This window comes from Melopsittacus undulatus, chromosome 6 (assembly GCF_012275295.1).
Source record: "Melopsittacus undulatus isolate bMelUnd1 chromosome 6, bMelUnd1.mat.Z, whole genome shotgun sequence".
Classification (NCBI taxonomy): Eukaryota; Metazoa; Chordata; class Aves; order Psittaciformes; family Psittaculidae; genus Melopsittacus; species Melopsittacus undulatus.
This window is the reverse complement of record NC_047532.1, coordinates 7113852-7127716: the sequence shown is the minus strand read 5'-3', so window position 1 is coordinate 7127716 and position 13865 is coordinate 7113852. Positions and strand designations below refer to the sequence as shown.

The 13865-nt window shown below is 46.5% G+C and overlaps 1 protein-coding gene across 2 annotated transcripts in view; it reads right to left on the bottom strand.

Moving 5' to 3' along the window:
* Positions 1-13865, bottom strand: part of LOC101869171 (gamma-aminobutyric acid type A receptor subunit theta) — a 69931-nt gene that overhangs the window by 16948 nt on the left and 39118 nt on the right. For both annotated transcript variants that reach the window (XM_005151205.4, XM_005151206.3), the window contains exon 4: positions 5916-6136. In XM_005151205.4, coding sequence (XP_005151262.1) covers positions 5916-6136 — 221 coding nt within the window. The remainder of the gene's footprint in view (positions 1-5915; positions 6137-13865) is intronic.

Here is a 13865-nt window from a genome sequence, read left to right as displayed (position 1 = left end):
CTGTGGGATTTGGCAAAGAATTGACAAAGTCCAAGGATGGGCTTAGACTGATGGCTGGGATAGGATAAGGAGGAAGACTAAAGAGATGCTGCCAGGGTGAGCTGGCAGTTTTGAGCACACAGGTGATTTGTGGGGAGAGAGTGGGAATCAGCTGTTTGTGGATACTCCTTGACCTCGATTTCTGCTAACAAACAAGTCAGACTTATAGGAGATGTAGCACAGGCAGCAATTCCAGCCAGGCCTGATGATGTTTGCCTCTATTCTTACAGCACTAAGGATGGAGAAGCAGCTCTGGCTTGCTGCTTTATCCTGTTACAGTGAGCTCCAATTTCTTCCACAGTCTCTAAAATTCCATATTCCTCAGCTTCCTTCCAGTATTTCCAGCTAAGTCCCCCATTCCAGCCCTGGGAATGAAAAATGTAGAAGGGGATCTGCCCTTAACTCAGCTGAAGAACTGAGTTCCCATTTAAAAACTCCCTTCTCAGCCACCTATGAAGACTTCTCTGACCCCCGTATCTTTGTGGGAGCTGGCCCAAAGCAGAGCTCTGTGATGGGAGCCGGGCAAGGCTGCAGGACCGGCTCCAAGGGGCTGGCTGGATATACACAAGCTAAACTCTTCTCACCCAGGCTGCCAAAGGAGAGATTTCTATTGCTTTTGCCTAACCTGAGAAGGGAGCAGGCAGAGCTACTGGAGGCAAAGTAGAGCCTGAATCATCTCTCACATTTCCAGAGAAGCCTCTCTCAGGGAGGGAAAAGGAAGCAAAAATAACCAATTTCTTCCCTTCTGGTCTATTTTCTGGGGAAATTAAAATTGCTCAGTGGCTTCAGCACATGAAAAACTCCTCACTCTTAACCCATCAGTCCATCTTCTCTGCAGAAAATCAAGTAACACCCATGGCAAGAACAAGGACATGGTTGCAAACTGCAGCTGTCAAGTGAGACCGGAGCAGGAGAAACCTTTCTATCAGCTGGAGAAACCAATAATTCTGGACTGGGTCCTAGGGAATATAATACAGACAGGGCTGGGTCATGATCAAGAGGCAGGTTGGAGATGGGACATGTGAAGAAGTCCCTGAGATGAGCTCCAGCAGAGCACCAGCCATGGGGCACAAGGTCTGGCCCTTGCTGCAATGCAAGGGCTGATGTACCCTGGGAGCTGCTACCTTGCGGAGAGCAACTGACTGATGGGAACGTACCCCATGAAAAGCAGAAATGAAGCAGATACACCCAGCTTCCCTCAGTCTGAAAAAGTGAGTTTTGAGCTATTTGAAGTATGCCAGGTTCTCTCCCCCTTACTTTAAGTACAGAACAGGTATTTACACTTATAAGGACAGCTGGGGTCTGCTTCCCTAAGACAGCACTCATTGGGCTCAGAGCCCTGATACACTTCTTCACCTTTGTATGCATCTGAACTGCCTCATCTCTACAACACACCTCACTGCAGTGACAATCATGGACAGGAACTAAAATATCACAACACATGCACATGCTCCCCACCACCACCTTCGCAGGAGGAGATCCCTCATTCTCCCTGCACAAGATTTAGTCTCCGTCATCAAATTCCTCTGCAGATTTTCAGTTGCTCAGTTTACATTGCCTGGGCTCCTCGCCAGCCAGGCATTGCATCTCGCTTGCTGTCCACCCGGCTTCGTGCCTGCTTCCCAGCATCCCACTCCCCCTGTGAGCTCAGGGATGCAGTCTGGGCTCCTCAAAGCACCTGTTTTGCTGGAATCTGGTTTTATCCCTTCATCATTTCAGTATGAAACCAAATTGCCCCAAGATTTCCCTAAAGAGTCTTTTAAAGCTGGTTTCAAATGTGATTTCAAATTTCCATATGAGAATTTCAGCATTGTTACAGTTGTTTCTATTTTTAGCTCTATGGCAAAATACTGATGACATCAGCATTTGACAAGTGTCAGCTTCTTTTGCTACCAAATGGATGCTGCACGGTCTAGAAAAGGAAATGAAAGTCTCAGATTGAGATGCATAGCTTGTATGTGTGACAATGTAAAGCTTATTGAATATTGAGGCAGGAGTGGACCAGTCTCTGGAGGTCCAGAGAAAGCCTCTGATGACTCTGTTACTCAGATGTTGCTAATGGTAGTAAAGCAGTTTGAAATAGCAAGGAAAATATTGATAGAGGTGAAAAATTCTCTACATAAAATTGAGAGTGAAGCATCAGCAGTCTCTGAAATGCTTTTTCTTAAAAGAAAAATTTCACCCAATTTTTTTTTTTTAATTTGATGAAATCAATGCAATTTCTGGCAAAAAAGCCATTGGAGGAAAGATACACGGAATTCAGCCAATGCTACCCAGCTCTTTTTCACTACTTCATCCACCTCCCTCCACTACCCATAGCTGATTGATTTGTCTTTGTGGGTAGCTCCTGTAAGCCTCCCTTCACACTGCAGACTTTCCACATCATTTTAACACTTTCCTGCTCTAAGCCACAGCTGACCAGCTCTCCTTCTATGCTTCACAGGACACTTCTAACTCCTGCAAGGTGTTTGGGGGCCAGGTGAACTCATGCCACCCTAAAACCTCTATCACCTTTGCCAGTCTGCCTCTCTCATCCCTCTTGGTGTTTGTAGAGACAGGAATGCCCTTTGGGATGGATCTGGGCTCCAGGCCCCTGTTTGGGGTTTTGAGATGTATGCCTTCTGCTAACTCATTGGGGAAAGTGGTAGGGAACTCCAGTCCTGACTGCAGCCCCACAGCAGCCCAGCATCACCACCCCAGCACAGCCCACTGCTGTTTATGCATTCCTTTTGTTGAAGACCTGGCAACCAGCTTTTAATCCAATCCCAGCGGGAATTAATTTTGGAGTAAGCTCTTATATTGAACGCTTTCCTAAGATGTAGCTATATTACATCTGCTACACTGCCTTCATCTATTAATTTGCTAATTCTACCAAAAACAAGCATATGCTTTCCTGACACACAACTTTCACAATGGAGAGGAGCAGAGGAATAAAGGGCTTTATTTACTCATGCAAACAAGTTATCTGAAGCCTGATCTCATTGTCACTAGTCAGAAACAAAATACCCATTGACTCCCATGTGAGCTAACTTGGACCTTGGGGTCTGATCCAGAGCTTGAGCTTGAGCCTGATCCTGAACACTTGTTGAAGGCAGGGGCCTGCCATGGTGTCATTCTCACTGGTCTCTGACATCAGAGGCTGCTGGAAAGAAAAATGACTGTTGTACCACAAATAGCATGATTGAGTCACTTTGCTACAGGATCAGCTCAAAGGAGGGGGAAGTGACTGGCAAGAAGGTATCAGGAGAAGGAGCAGAGCTGTGCTATCTCCTTCAGAGAGAAATAAACAGGCGAACAAAGGAAAAGGAACAGAAATTGCCTCCTTTGGCCTTCTTCCATCAGAGCAACTCCATTTTATGAATCCTCCTGAAAAATGCAGGAAAAGACAAGAATAGGCTTCAAAATACAGGAAGGACCTGCACTTTTATTCCTGTTTGCAAGACAAGCGTGGGTGTCTTTTTGCAAAGATTAAGGGAAAGGTGAATATTTAATGACTACTTTCTTACTTGCTCACACCTGCCGTGCATGTGCCTGTATTCTTGAATAGGATCGCCGTTATTCGCACCTGCAAAACTGGACCTAATATTTCTGTTGTCAGCAAAGTCACAGATGCATGAATCAGTACAGAATGCAGCCCTAGAGAAATCATTGTTCATACTGCTATGAATAAAGCTAAGAGGGACTTCAAGCATTAAGGGCACGTGGCTTGTACCCCCCCCAAACCTTAGTGCTTCCAGCACAGTCAAAGCCAGCCTGACCTGAGGTACAGCTGAGCAAGAGAAGCTGCAGTTACTCAGTGCTTTGTCTTTGCAATTGCCATTTTCTCCAGGGGCAAGAGAGCAGCTTCCAGGAAAACCAGCCAAAAGTTAAAACAACACAGGCAGCTCTTACAATGGCCCTGGAAATAACAGGGGCAAACAGTTATCATGCTCTTTCTTTTGGCCTGGATGCAGTTTTCCTCATCTCACCCGTTAACACAGGTCATGAGGGGGAGCTGAGCTCCATTTCCCACACTTCTGGGCCCCATGGGAAGGGGATGGACAGTGCAGGAGATGCTTGCACAGTGTCCCAGCCCAAGAGCAAACCCTCCAAGGACTTCCATTGCCTGCTACCTGTGCTTCAGGGCTCATAGCACTCATTATTTGAACTGACTAAATCACAACTGATAAAAATACACTGGCATTTCTTCTTCTTTTGCTGGGCAGGTGTGTGCAAAGATTTCCCACCAGCATGGGGGAGGCAGCTTTGCTTTCAGGTGGGCTGGCTCAGCAGCAGAGAGAAGCCTGAGCTTAACAGCATTCTTTACCTCCTCCTTCCCAACAGGCTGAATTTATGCTCCTACCTACCCCAGGCAGCAGCATCTTGCTTAGCTTTGTCTCCTGTTTCAACACAGTGAGGGGATTTGGGGCAGTTAGCTGTGGGAAGGCTGCTGGTGGGTCAGTAAAGCTGATTCAGGGTTCCCTGGTAGTATCAGCTGAGCAATATCACTGGCCTAAGGCAGAGAGATGGATGTACCTATCCCAGGAAGGGAGAGGCAGAACAGGGACGGAGTCACCAAGTGAGACTTGTTGCACCTTTTGCTGTCTGTGGGGCTGGAGCAAGAGGCATTTACTAATTGGAAGGGAAAAAAATAGTACATACATCACCCCACATATCTCAGCCTATGCCTCAGCACCAGCAGTGACTGCTGCTCTTTGGCTTCCCAGGGCTCTGCCATAGGGAAAGCACAGGGTGCAGCCACCTTGCTGCCCTGGCAAGATAATGCCCAGGGCAGCCTCCTACTTTGCTATGCCTACACCAAGCCCTACCCTCCCTGAAACATCCCTGCTACTTAAAGAAAGGAAAAAAATCATAGCAAGTCAGGCTCTGCCACAAAACACGAAGCAGCAGAGGAGCTGATACTGTAAATGGGAAGGGTGGGTGTACCCTCTCTTTGAAGGAGAAAGGTCTTTCCTCCCCCTTTGCTGCACTGGGATGTGAGCCCAGAGCTATCGCTATCATTTGTGAATGTGGAGACAGGTCTAAAAAGCTAGCTGTGAATTCTGGTAGTCAAAAAGGAAAAAAACACCCCACAAAACAGAGAGAATAAATGCACAAAACAGACAAATACAGGGCTGAGAAAACCATTGCCTAGATTTCAGCTACAACATTCAAACCAAGTGCTCTTGCCTATAGGTGCAAGCTCCCCTTTTAGCCCTCTGTCTCCTCCATTTAACTTTCTTACCTACCCTGGCATCTCCCCATATCCAGATAATGACAAGCGTTGCCACCTCCACCGCACACAAGCACAGCACTTTCAAAGGCTGTGGATTTGCCTATGTTAATTCATTCCAAACACTACAAAAAGCCTCATCACTGAGTACCATTTCCCTATTAGGTATCAACTTTCAAGCCCCAAACTTCAGAATTACACCGATAAAGAGACATTTTTCTTTACCTATATAAAAACACGTCTCCTATCTCATACTCAAGAAGGACTAAAGTGGTTTGACTCAAATGCCACAGAAATTCAGTTTTAAGTATGAATGTAACACAGTCTCATCCCAATAGGCTAAACTTACAGAAAGTCATAAGCAACTGAAAATGAACATTTCAAATGGAAGCATTATGCAACATGAATGACAGTGACCTGAAATGCTCAGAGCAAACTATTCCCATCTCCAATATTTGTCTATAGCAGTACAGGAAACATTGTAGACCTGAAGGAAACAACCATGTCCAACCTGGGCAAAGGACAGATACTTAAAACTGTGCAACACTCGAGTAGCTTGTGGTCTTTTGGGTCCTTGCCCTACCAGAATATCTCTGGAAGTGGGGGAAGTTTAGATGAGATGTCATTCTTGACCGCAACCAACAAAGATTCCCCTTAGACTTACCTCAGGCCATACAGGACAGTCCCATCCGGATGGAGCCGAATCATGCGGTTCTTCACTGTCACCCCATGCAGAAAGGACTTCTTGTCATTCAGGAAATAGGTGTCAGGCAACCACAACTGGTCAGCCACCCGGTTGTCCAGGGTCAGGTTGAGAGGAAGGTCATTATATGCCAGGCGTTTGTCCCGCCAGCTCTGCTGGAAGTACATGGTGATGGTGTAGTCCTGGGAAAGAAACATGGAAACATCAGCCTGGCTCCAGGGCGGAGACATAACTCTGTCCCTTCACTATTGACACTGCTCAGAGCTTTGGTGGGTCTCCAAATTCCTGGGCACCCAAATGTTTGTGCCCACATCTTCAGTGTTGGGGTCCGTGTTTCATTCTGGGAAAATGGAAACAAGACTGAGCTTTGTAGGGGATGAAAAGACATTACATGACTCCAACTAAACAAAACTGCATCCCACTTTGTTGTGCCAGTCTGCGTAGAGTTTGCCTGCAAAGGTACTAGTAGTTCTGACTACAGTAGCACTAAAGGATGTCAACCAACAGTGGGCTACACTGGGCTTAAGGGGATTGATCTCCCAGTTAAGTCACATAAAGGTGTCTGGACACAATGCAGTCACACTTGGCTACTGCTTCTTCCCACACAGCTGGTAAGAGCCAATTTTAGTTTGAGCAGAAACTCTGGAGATTCCAAAGGGCACATGGAGAATCTCACCTCGAGACCAAGGTTTCAAAGTCAACCCAGGCCATCCGTGACAAGCTATTAGCACTTGCCTTGTTATATGAGCTAAGTCGGGAGCTCATTGCGATTCTCAGGAAGGGACATATGTGACGGAAATCTGTCATCAGTGGAGCATGGTCCACCAGTAAAGGGGCAGTTTCCTAACTATCCCCAGCTAGAACAATGCCATGCATATCTCCTGCTCCTCTCCTGCTCAGTTGGAACTGCTGCTAAGACAAGAATTTTATAGAAGGCAGGGAGAGCTGGTTGGTGGCCCACAGCTCTAGTTCTACAGAAACCATACTAGCTGCTGGGTGGTAATAGGACATCCAGGAGAGAGCCAGAGGCCCCAGATCAGCTTGTTCAGAGGCACAGTATTGTGGCACCAAAGTAAAACAACAATTGTTTCTTCTAAGGTAAACAAGTAGTACAGGAAGGGGTCTAGTACACACCAGTAACAGAAAACATTCTCGCAACAGGTCTTAAACAGGTTCTGAGCCAAGATTTCTGGGAGTAAACCAACTGACATTAAAATACCAAGATGTTGCTAAAGAAGTGGGCAAAAGTCTTGCTGATGGTGGCCTTATGGAAGTCAGTGATTTTTCAGAAGCCCTTAAATAAAAAGCATTCTTGCAAACGCATGCAGTCATCTAGAATAGGGGGGGCAGAGACACATTTTCTTTTCCCAAGCAGATACCTACAGTGCCACAGGAATCCTTTTGGTCACACAGATTTGCATGATGGGCATTTCTGCTCTGCAAATTCCAGCTCTGTGTAAGGGGCTGGTGAGGACCTTGCTTGTGTGGTAACATCTGGGCTGAGCACAGAAGTATCCTGCTGGCCTGTTTTCTCCCATTGACTTCACTTGAAGCCAGGTTTCATTAACAAGTCTGAAAACAAGCTCAAATAATCCCACATTATGGGTATGCCAGATTCTGGGTATCTAAACGTGATTCAGAAATCTAGAACCACACGCATATCCAAAAGGTCACAGAACAAAATCTGTGTTGTAAACTAGATACAAAAGCTATATCTGTCACTTTCTGTGTCATATTGGAAAGAACAAAAACACAGTGACAGCTTTCTAGCCAAGAAGCAGTTTTGCTTTGCTCATAAAAGGACTGTTAAACTCCTGCCTCAGAAGCCTTGCAGTCCATCTCTCAGGGCACAAACATACTCATTTTGGTTAGGACCTTGTAAAGGAAAATGTTCTTCCTGCTTCCCCTGCCAGGTGTTTGGACCTGCATTGCAGTGAGAGCACAGAGGAGCAGAATGCCTGAGCTCCTGGAGCCTCTTACCCTCCTTGGTAACAAGCCTGTGGGAAGAGGCATCATTTCCATCCTCCCCCTTCGAGGACTCCTCCCGCACATCTTGGCGAGCTGCTTCACTGACCTGCATTTCCCTAACGCTTGGCAGAGCCCTGCAACACCTCACCCCTCACCAGGGCACCCTGCTGCCACTGCAGGCTGCTGCCAGCCTTCAAGCAGCAGCAAAGAAGAGGTGGCAGTGATTCTGCCCCCCAACAAAAGGGACAAGGTGCTTACAGAGTGATGGGAACAAAGTCAGAATGGTGCAGGAATAAAAGCCTACACCCTAACCATCAGGCTGATGGTGTTCTTCAGGTGCAGAGACCTTTCTGGGGAAGAACCACCAGCCCAGCCCTGAGTTGAGCAATGTTCTCCAATCTTCCTGGGCTTCTTGGCACAATAGATTTCTTTGGGCAGCATCATGGAAGTCTGGAGCAATTCATGACCATGGTTCATCTAGTGCCTTATGTTTCCCTCAGCCCCTCTCTTTCTGCTGATTCGTGTGCTTCACTTCATGTTCTCCTGCTCTCCCTGTCCCATCACGCAGCTAAAGAGTGGGCAGGATTTCTGGGCAAAAGGAAAAGAACAGGACAAGTGTCCATCCCACAGAGGTGTTACTAGAGGACTGTAAAATGCTCAGGCAGGGACAGAGTATGGCCAAGGCCAGTTACTGCTGTGGCAAGGATTGGAGAGCTTTGCAGAGAGCTCCCTGCCAGGTACACCTACTGCACCAGGACACACACTGAAGTGAGCATGCATGTTCCAGGCTAACCCATGTAACCTCCTGCTTCATCTGGTGGCTACTACAGAAGCAGAGGCAAGCCTGGAAGAAGGGAGATACGGCTCCATCAGAAGCTCTGTGCAACATTACACTGCATAAACCTTTGGGGATTGTTCAGTGTGAACTAGGATTTCTGCTTCTGAAAAACAAAGACTGGAGAAAGGGGAAAAGGGCTTCTGAAGGGTGGACATGAACAGAAGTTCTGTGCTTCTATCTTCTATCTGTCCCTCGATTTTCCACCCCCATTAAAAGCAAGCTTTCCAAATATAACTGCAAACTTTCTCTGGCTAGGTTTTGTAGCTTAACTGGCCATGCCAGCTTGTACCTACCCTGGCCAGCATCCCACTGCGGGAAATTGAAATGCTGTAGACAACAGCACTGGCAAAGGGAAAGCCTGTTTTGAGACCCAGATGAGCTGTGCTGAGCCTCACTGACTTATAAATCACATGCCCCTTATGCTAAGGGAGCTTGTGTGCTTCAGAAGAAGGTGTTCCTCTCCCCTTCATCTCCACTAGCCTTGGTTTCTCCCAGAAGTCTGGTACCTGGTAGCTCACAAGCTGCACAGCTCCAGCGCTGTTTCCAGCCCCTTTACTTATCACAGCACTTCTGTGCTGCCCTCCCTGCCCTGCCAGGCAGATCCCATGTCCCTGTTACATGTGAGACCACTCTACAGCTCCTTTCCAGCCCCCCCCCCCCACCAAGACATGACCTGATGCTGCTGGAAATCTGCTCAGCATGGCCACCCCCATGGGATCCCCCTTCTCATGCCTCCTTTCAGCCTGCTCTGCTGAGCAACTCCTTGTGAGCTCAGTCCCATCTCATTTGCCTTCCCTGTGCCCAGGTTTTCCCAAAGGCTTTGCTCTTTCTCTCTTCTCCTTCTTGGTGTATGATGCCCACAAACAGAGGTGAGAGCAACACGTGGAGCCAGCGCACGCTCATGTTGTAGAGGTGCCTCCATGTAAGGAGGGAGAACAGGTCACTTAGAGGCAGAACAGGTCACTTAGAGGCACACAGAAGCCCCAGGAAATGAAGAGGAACTTGGTGGCCTCTTGCTGAAATGACAGTGTTTCCCATCAGCTACTGAGGACAGGGCTGCTAGCATCTATCTCCAGATAAGAGGAGAAGATTGACAATTACAGCCTTTTCTGAAACTCAGCAGAGACCCCAGACCAAAGATGACGTAGGAGAACTGAACAGTGAAAGGCTGAAACGTTGACACAAGAGGGCATGAACTAAATACCCTAAGGTATTTCCTGCAGGACCCCAGAGCAACAAATTCACTGAAGCTTTCACAGGGATTCCCCAGTTTCTCAGAGGACAGGAGGGGTAAGTCTAAGGGAACAACAGCAGCTGAGGCACAGCAAGAAGGGAGATAAGTTGGCCCATTTTCAGTATAGCATCATATGTCCCTTTCTGCTCACCACAGTGAAAGAAAGGGTCCAAAACTAAGGACCCCTCTTCTTCAGAAAGAGCTGCCCTTCTCCTGCACAGTTGTATGTCAGCATGCAGAACAAACATGGTCTATATCCCAAGTGGTTTTCTTACAAGCATGCTTCTACTCATTTGGAGACACAGTGGTATTGTATCAGACCAAAAAGTCTTTCTACATTTGTAGCCTGTCTTCAGAAACAGTGAATAGAATAGCAGGGAGCAATATAAGAAAAAGAGAATCTCTGTTGTGATCCTTAGCTCTCCAACTACTTGAAGCTTAAGGATCTCCTGAGCCAGAGCTGGCAGCTTTTGAATTGAAGCTACTCAGTTTCTCTTCTGAGAGCTTGTTTTATATCTCAGAATATTGAGCCTTCGGTATCTGCAATCTTGTGACTATGGAAAGTGAGTTCCATGGTTTAGCTTGTCACTGGGGGAGAACTGCTGAATGGGTTAAACACAGGACAGAGCCGTATGATGACAGCGTCTGACATCCTGCAATGGCCATTGTACAAGGCAAAGTAATGAAAATAACTTTCCACAAGGCCTGTGGAATTTGCTGAACAAAAGCATGGAGACAGGAATGTAACAGTATTTTGGGAGGTCTAAGCATTAATGTGGAAAATACAGTAAAAGTCATAAAAGGAAGCAACAAACAGTAAAGAATAGCCTAAGGAAGCAGGACCTCCTGCGGCAAGGCAGGAGCTCTATCTCCCAACAGAAAGCCACCAGGAGCATCCCCCCAGGCAGGCTGCTTCATAAACCCTCAGTGCATCTCCTAGGAGATGCAGATCATTGGCAGGTTGGCTCACATCATTTTCATTTGTGCTGTGACCTATAGAGTCCCTATTACTAAACTTGTCTGGAGGCAGAAGTGTGCATGCTCACTGGGGCTACACTAGATTCAGAAGTCAGGGTTAGGAATAGAAGGAATAATGTATGTGAAAGGGTCAGATCTTTGCTCAAAATACAGTATTTCTGGCAATCTGGGTGTTGCCTGTGCCAAGTCCATTTTGTGGGTGGCAAATGATACTGATACCTTCTGGGGGCTTTGAAAGTGAAGTTGACTGTTTCAGGCTGCCAGTGGAGGTTGTGTTTCAGCAAGCACTTGTAAGGTACTGGAAGCAAGAACTCTTCTGCAGGGGAGGGCACACACTGCTCTTCTGCTGCTGCATGACTTTGGGCTTGAGAGATAAAGGAGGTTTTGCAACTTGCCTCTAGCATTATCTGCACCACTTGACTTTGTCCTCCCCATTTCTCCTCCACCCTGACTTTGATAAAACACTTTCTTTTGGAGAGTTGACCAAATGGAAGTCCTTCCCCCCATAAGCAAATGACATATGGTCTCCTTGTCCAAGATCAAAAAAGAACATTAGGAAAGCCAAGATGCTCCAGAAAGGAGGAGAAAAATGGAACATCTGACTTAGTAAAAACCAAGCTGCCACTGCCAGAGACTAATGAACAGTTTGCTGGCTTCAACTTCTTTGATGATTAAACACCATCTTCTGTTCCCGTCATTCTTGAGAAAGAAATTAAAGGACAAAGTAGTCCTCAAGTATGTTTCATTTTAAGGAGAGGGTAGGGAAATAAGAGGAATTATATTCAAGGGGAGGAGACAGGATGTGTCTGCAATCACTGGCCAAGAATTGGAGCCGTGTGAAATGTACAGGAGAATACACAAAGGACAGAGCAAGAGGGCCACCGCTCTTCCTTAGCAAGCTCACTGAAAAACCTACTTTGCCCTCATAAGGGGTTGTCCATTTCCATGCAGATGAAGCAATGGGTCCCAGGCCTTAACAAGTACCAGTAAATCTGACATAGGTGAATAGCTGATGGCAATCTTTCCAGCTCTAAGCACAAAGTCTGTTCAGACTCTTACCATTGCTAAGGGCAGGAGGCAGCAGCACTTGTACTTTCTGTACTTTTCATGGGGAGAGTATTCTGCCAAAATACTGCTTTTAATTTCTCTTTTGGTGCAAGCCAGTGCCCAGTTTACAAGTCTGATATTCTGCATAACTGTTATACATAAAGTGACAACTGTTTTAGACACTGTCCTTCTCCCTATGCTTCACACAAGCCACAATTTCTTTCTACCTTCCCGATTTTTGAATAACGAGATGTCAGCACTGACTTGGGCATCAGGAAGAGCATCTTCCACCTGCAATCTCTCTGCCAGTAATGTAAGGTGACAGGAAAAGTTAGCTTCTAGGATCACTTTATGCCCTCCTGTGCTGCAGGTTTTCGTGCTCTTGAACTCATTTCCTTTAGGACCTGAGAAGTACTTTGCATGGAGATGCTCCCTTCACTAATCTGATCTACTTTTGCATTAATTTGCATGTGTTTAATTGCTGAATGCATGTCCAGAAACTGGGACAGGTATCAGCTATATTCTCAACAACTGAGGCCGTGCAAGCAAAGCATCACTATGTTGCCCTATTTCTCTCCTGCCATGCCTTAGCCCTGCAACATCTGGGTTGGCACTGGTCCTGCAGGTGCGAGATAGAGGACATACCTAGATGGGTCCTAAGCCAAAAGGGCACTATCTGCCCACGACAAGACTTTCAGACTTCACAGCCTGCATATCAATGCCTTATCTGAGCAGGAGGCAGCACCACATGTCATCGGCTTAACAGCCCCAGTGATAGTGGGAGTGGAGGTCAGGAGGAGGAAGCCAGAACTGATGGGCACAGGGATGAATATCACCTGCTCTATGAGCACATGCAACACAGCAACCTTGTTCAGCGTTACAGGCAGCAATCCCAAAATCACCACCTGCAGCATGACATCTTCCTCAGCAAGCTCTTAGAAAACAATGCCAAGCAGTTTCTATTCTTAAGCCATAAAATCTGTGAGCAACTCCACACTATTGCTGCTGATCTGGTCTCCTCCCTAGGCTGTCCACTAACTTGTAAGCTGAGCAAAACCCAGTGCCCATTCTACCCCCAAAGCAGGATTGTTTCATCTTCCAATTTCTGCATCACTAGCTAATTTCCACTCCAAACCTCATTGTAACTTAAGAAATGCCTTCCCATGCCAAACCAGCACAGAAAACCATGCTTTGTCCAGACAGCCATGTAGGGCTAGAGAAGTAAAGTTAGACATTAAATCCTTTAAAAGGTGGTGCATGAATCTGACCTGTTTTCAGGCAGAAAGTCAAAGGGAATAGTGCTTACACTACCCTCTTGTCCTAGATGAGCTGGGAACTGCTAAGTACTCATTGTAATACCAGGAGAGATAAAAACAGGATGCTCACTTTAAAAAGCGGGAGTTCCGGCAGCAAATCCCCAGCTGAGTAATTTCTTCAGAAAGACCACCTCTACTTTCCACTGTTTGCCTGCACTAACCTAGTTGCTCCACAGCTGCCTTCTGCACACCCAGAAGTCACAGGACAGAGCTGGCATCTGCATCCCACCTCTTTTCCCCTCTCCCAACTCATCTTTTTGAGCTTTCTCAGCGACACCCTTACTGCCTTACAGCATATCACAAGTGTCCTCCTGCATACACATATTGGCATATCTAATACACAGCCATTAAAGCTAAAAATGTTTTTAATAATCACTTTGCATTTAATTAAACATGCAACAACTAGCCTAATAGAGTAAATTAAATTTGAGTGAGACATTTGAACAGTGACTAGTGAAGATATCAGCTTCTAAAGCCCTCAGAAGGACAGGGGGAGAAAACTGTATCATGTCAAGGGAAAGGTGATGCTA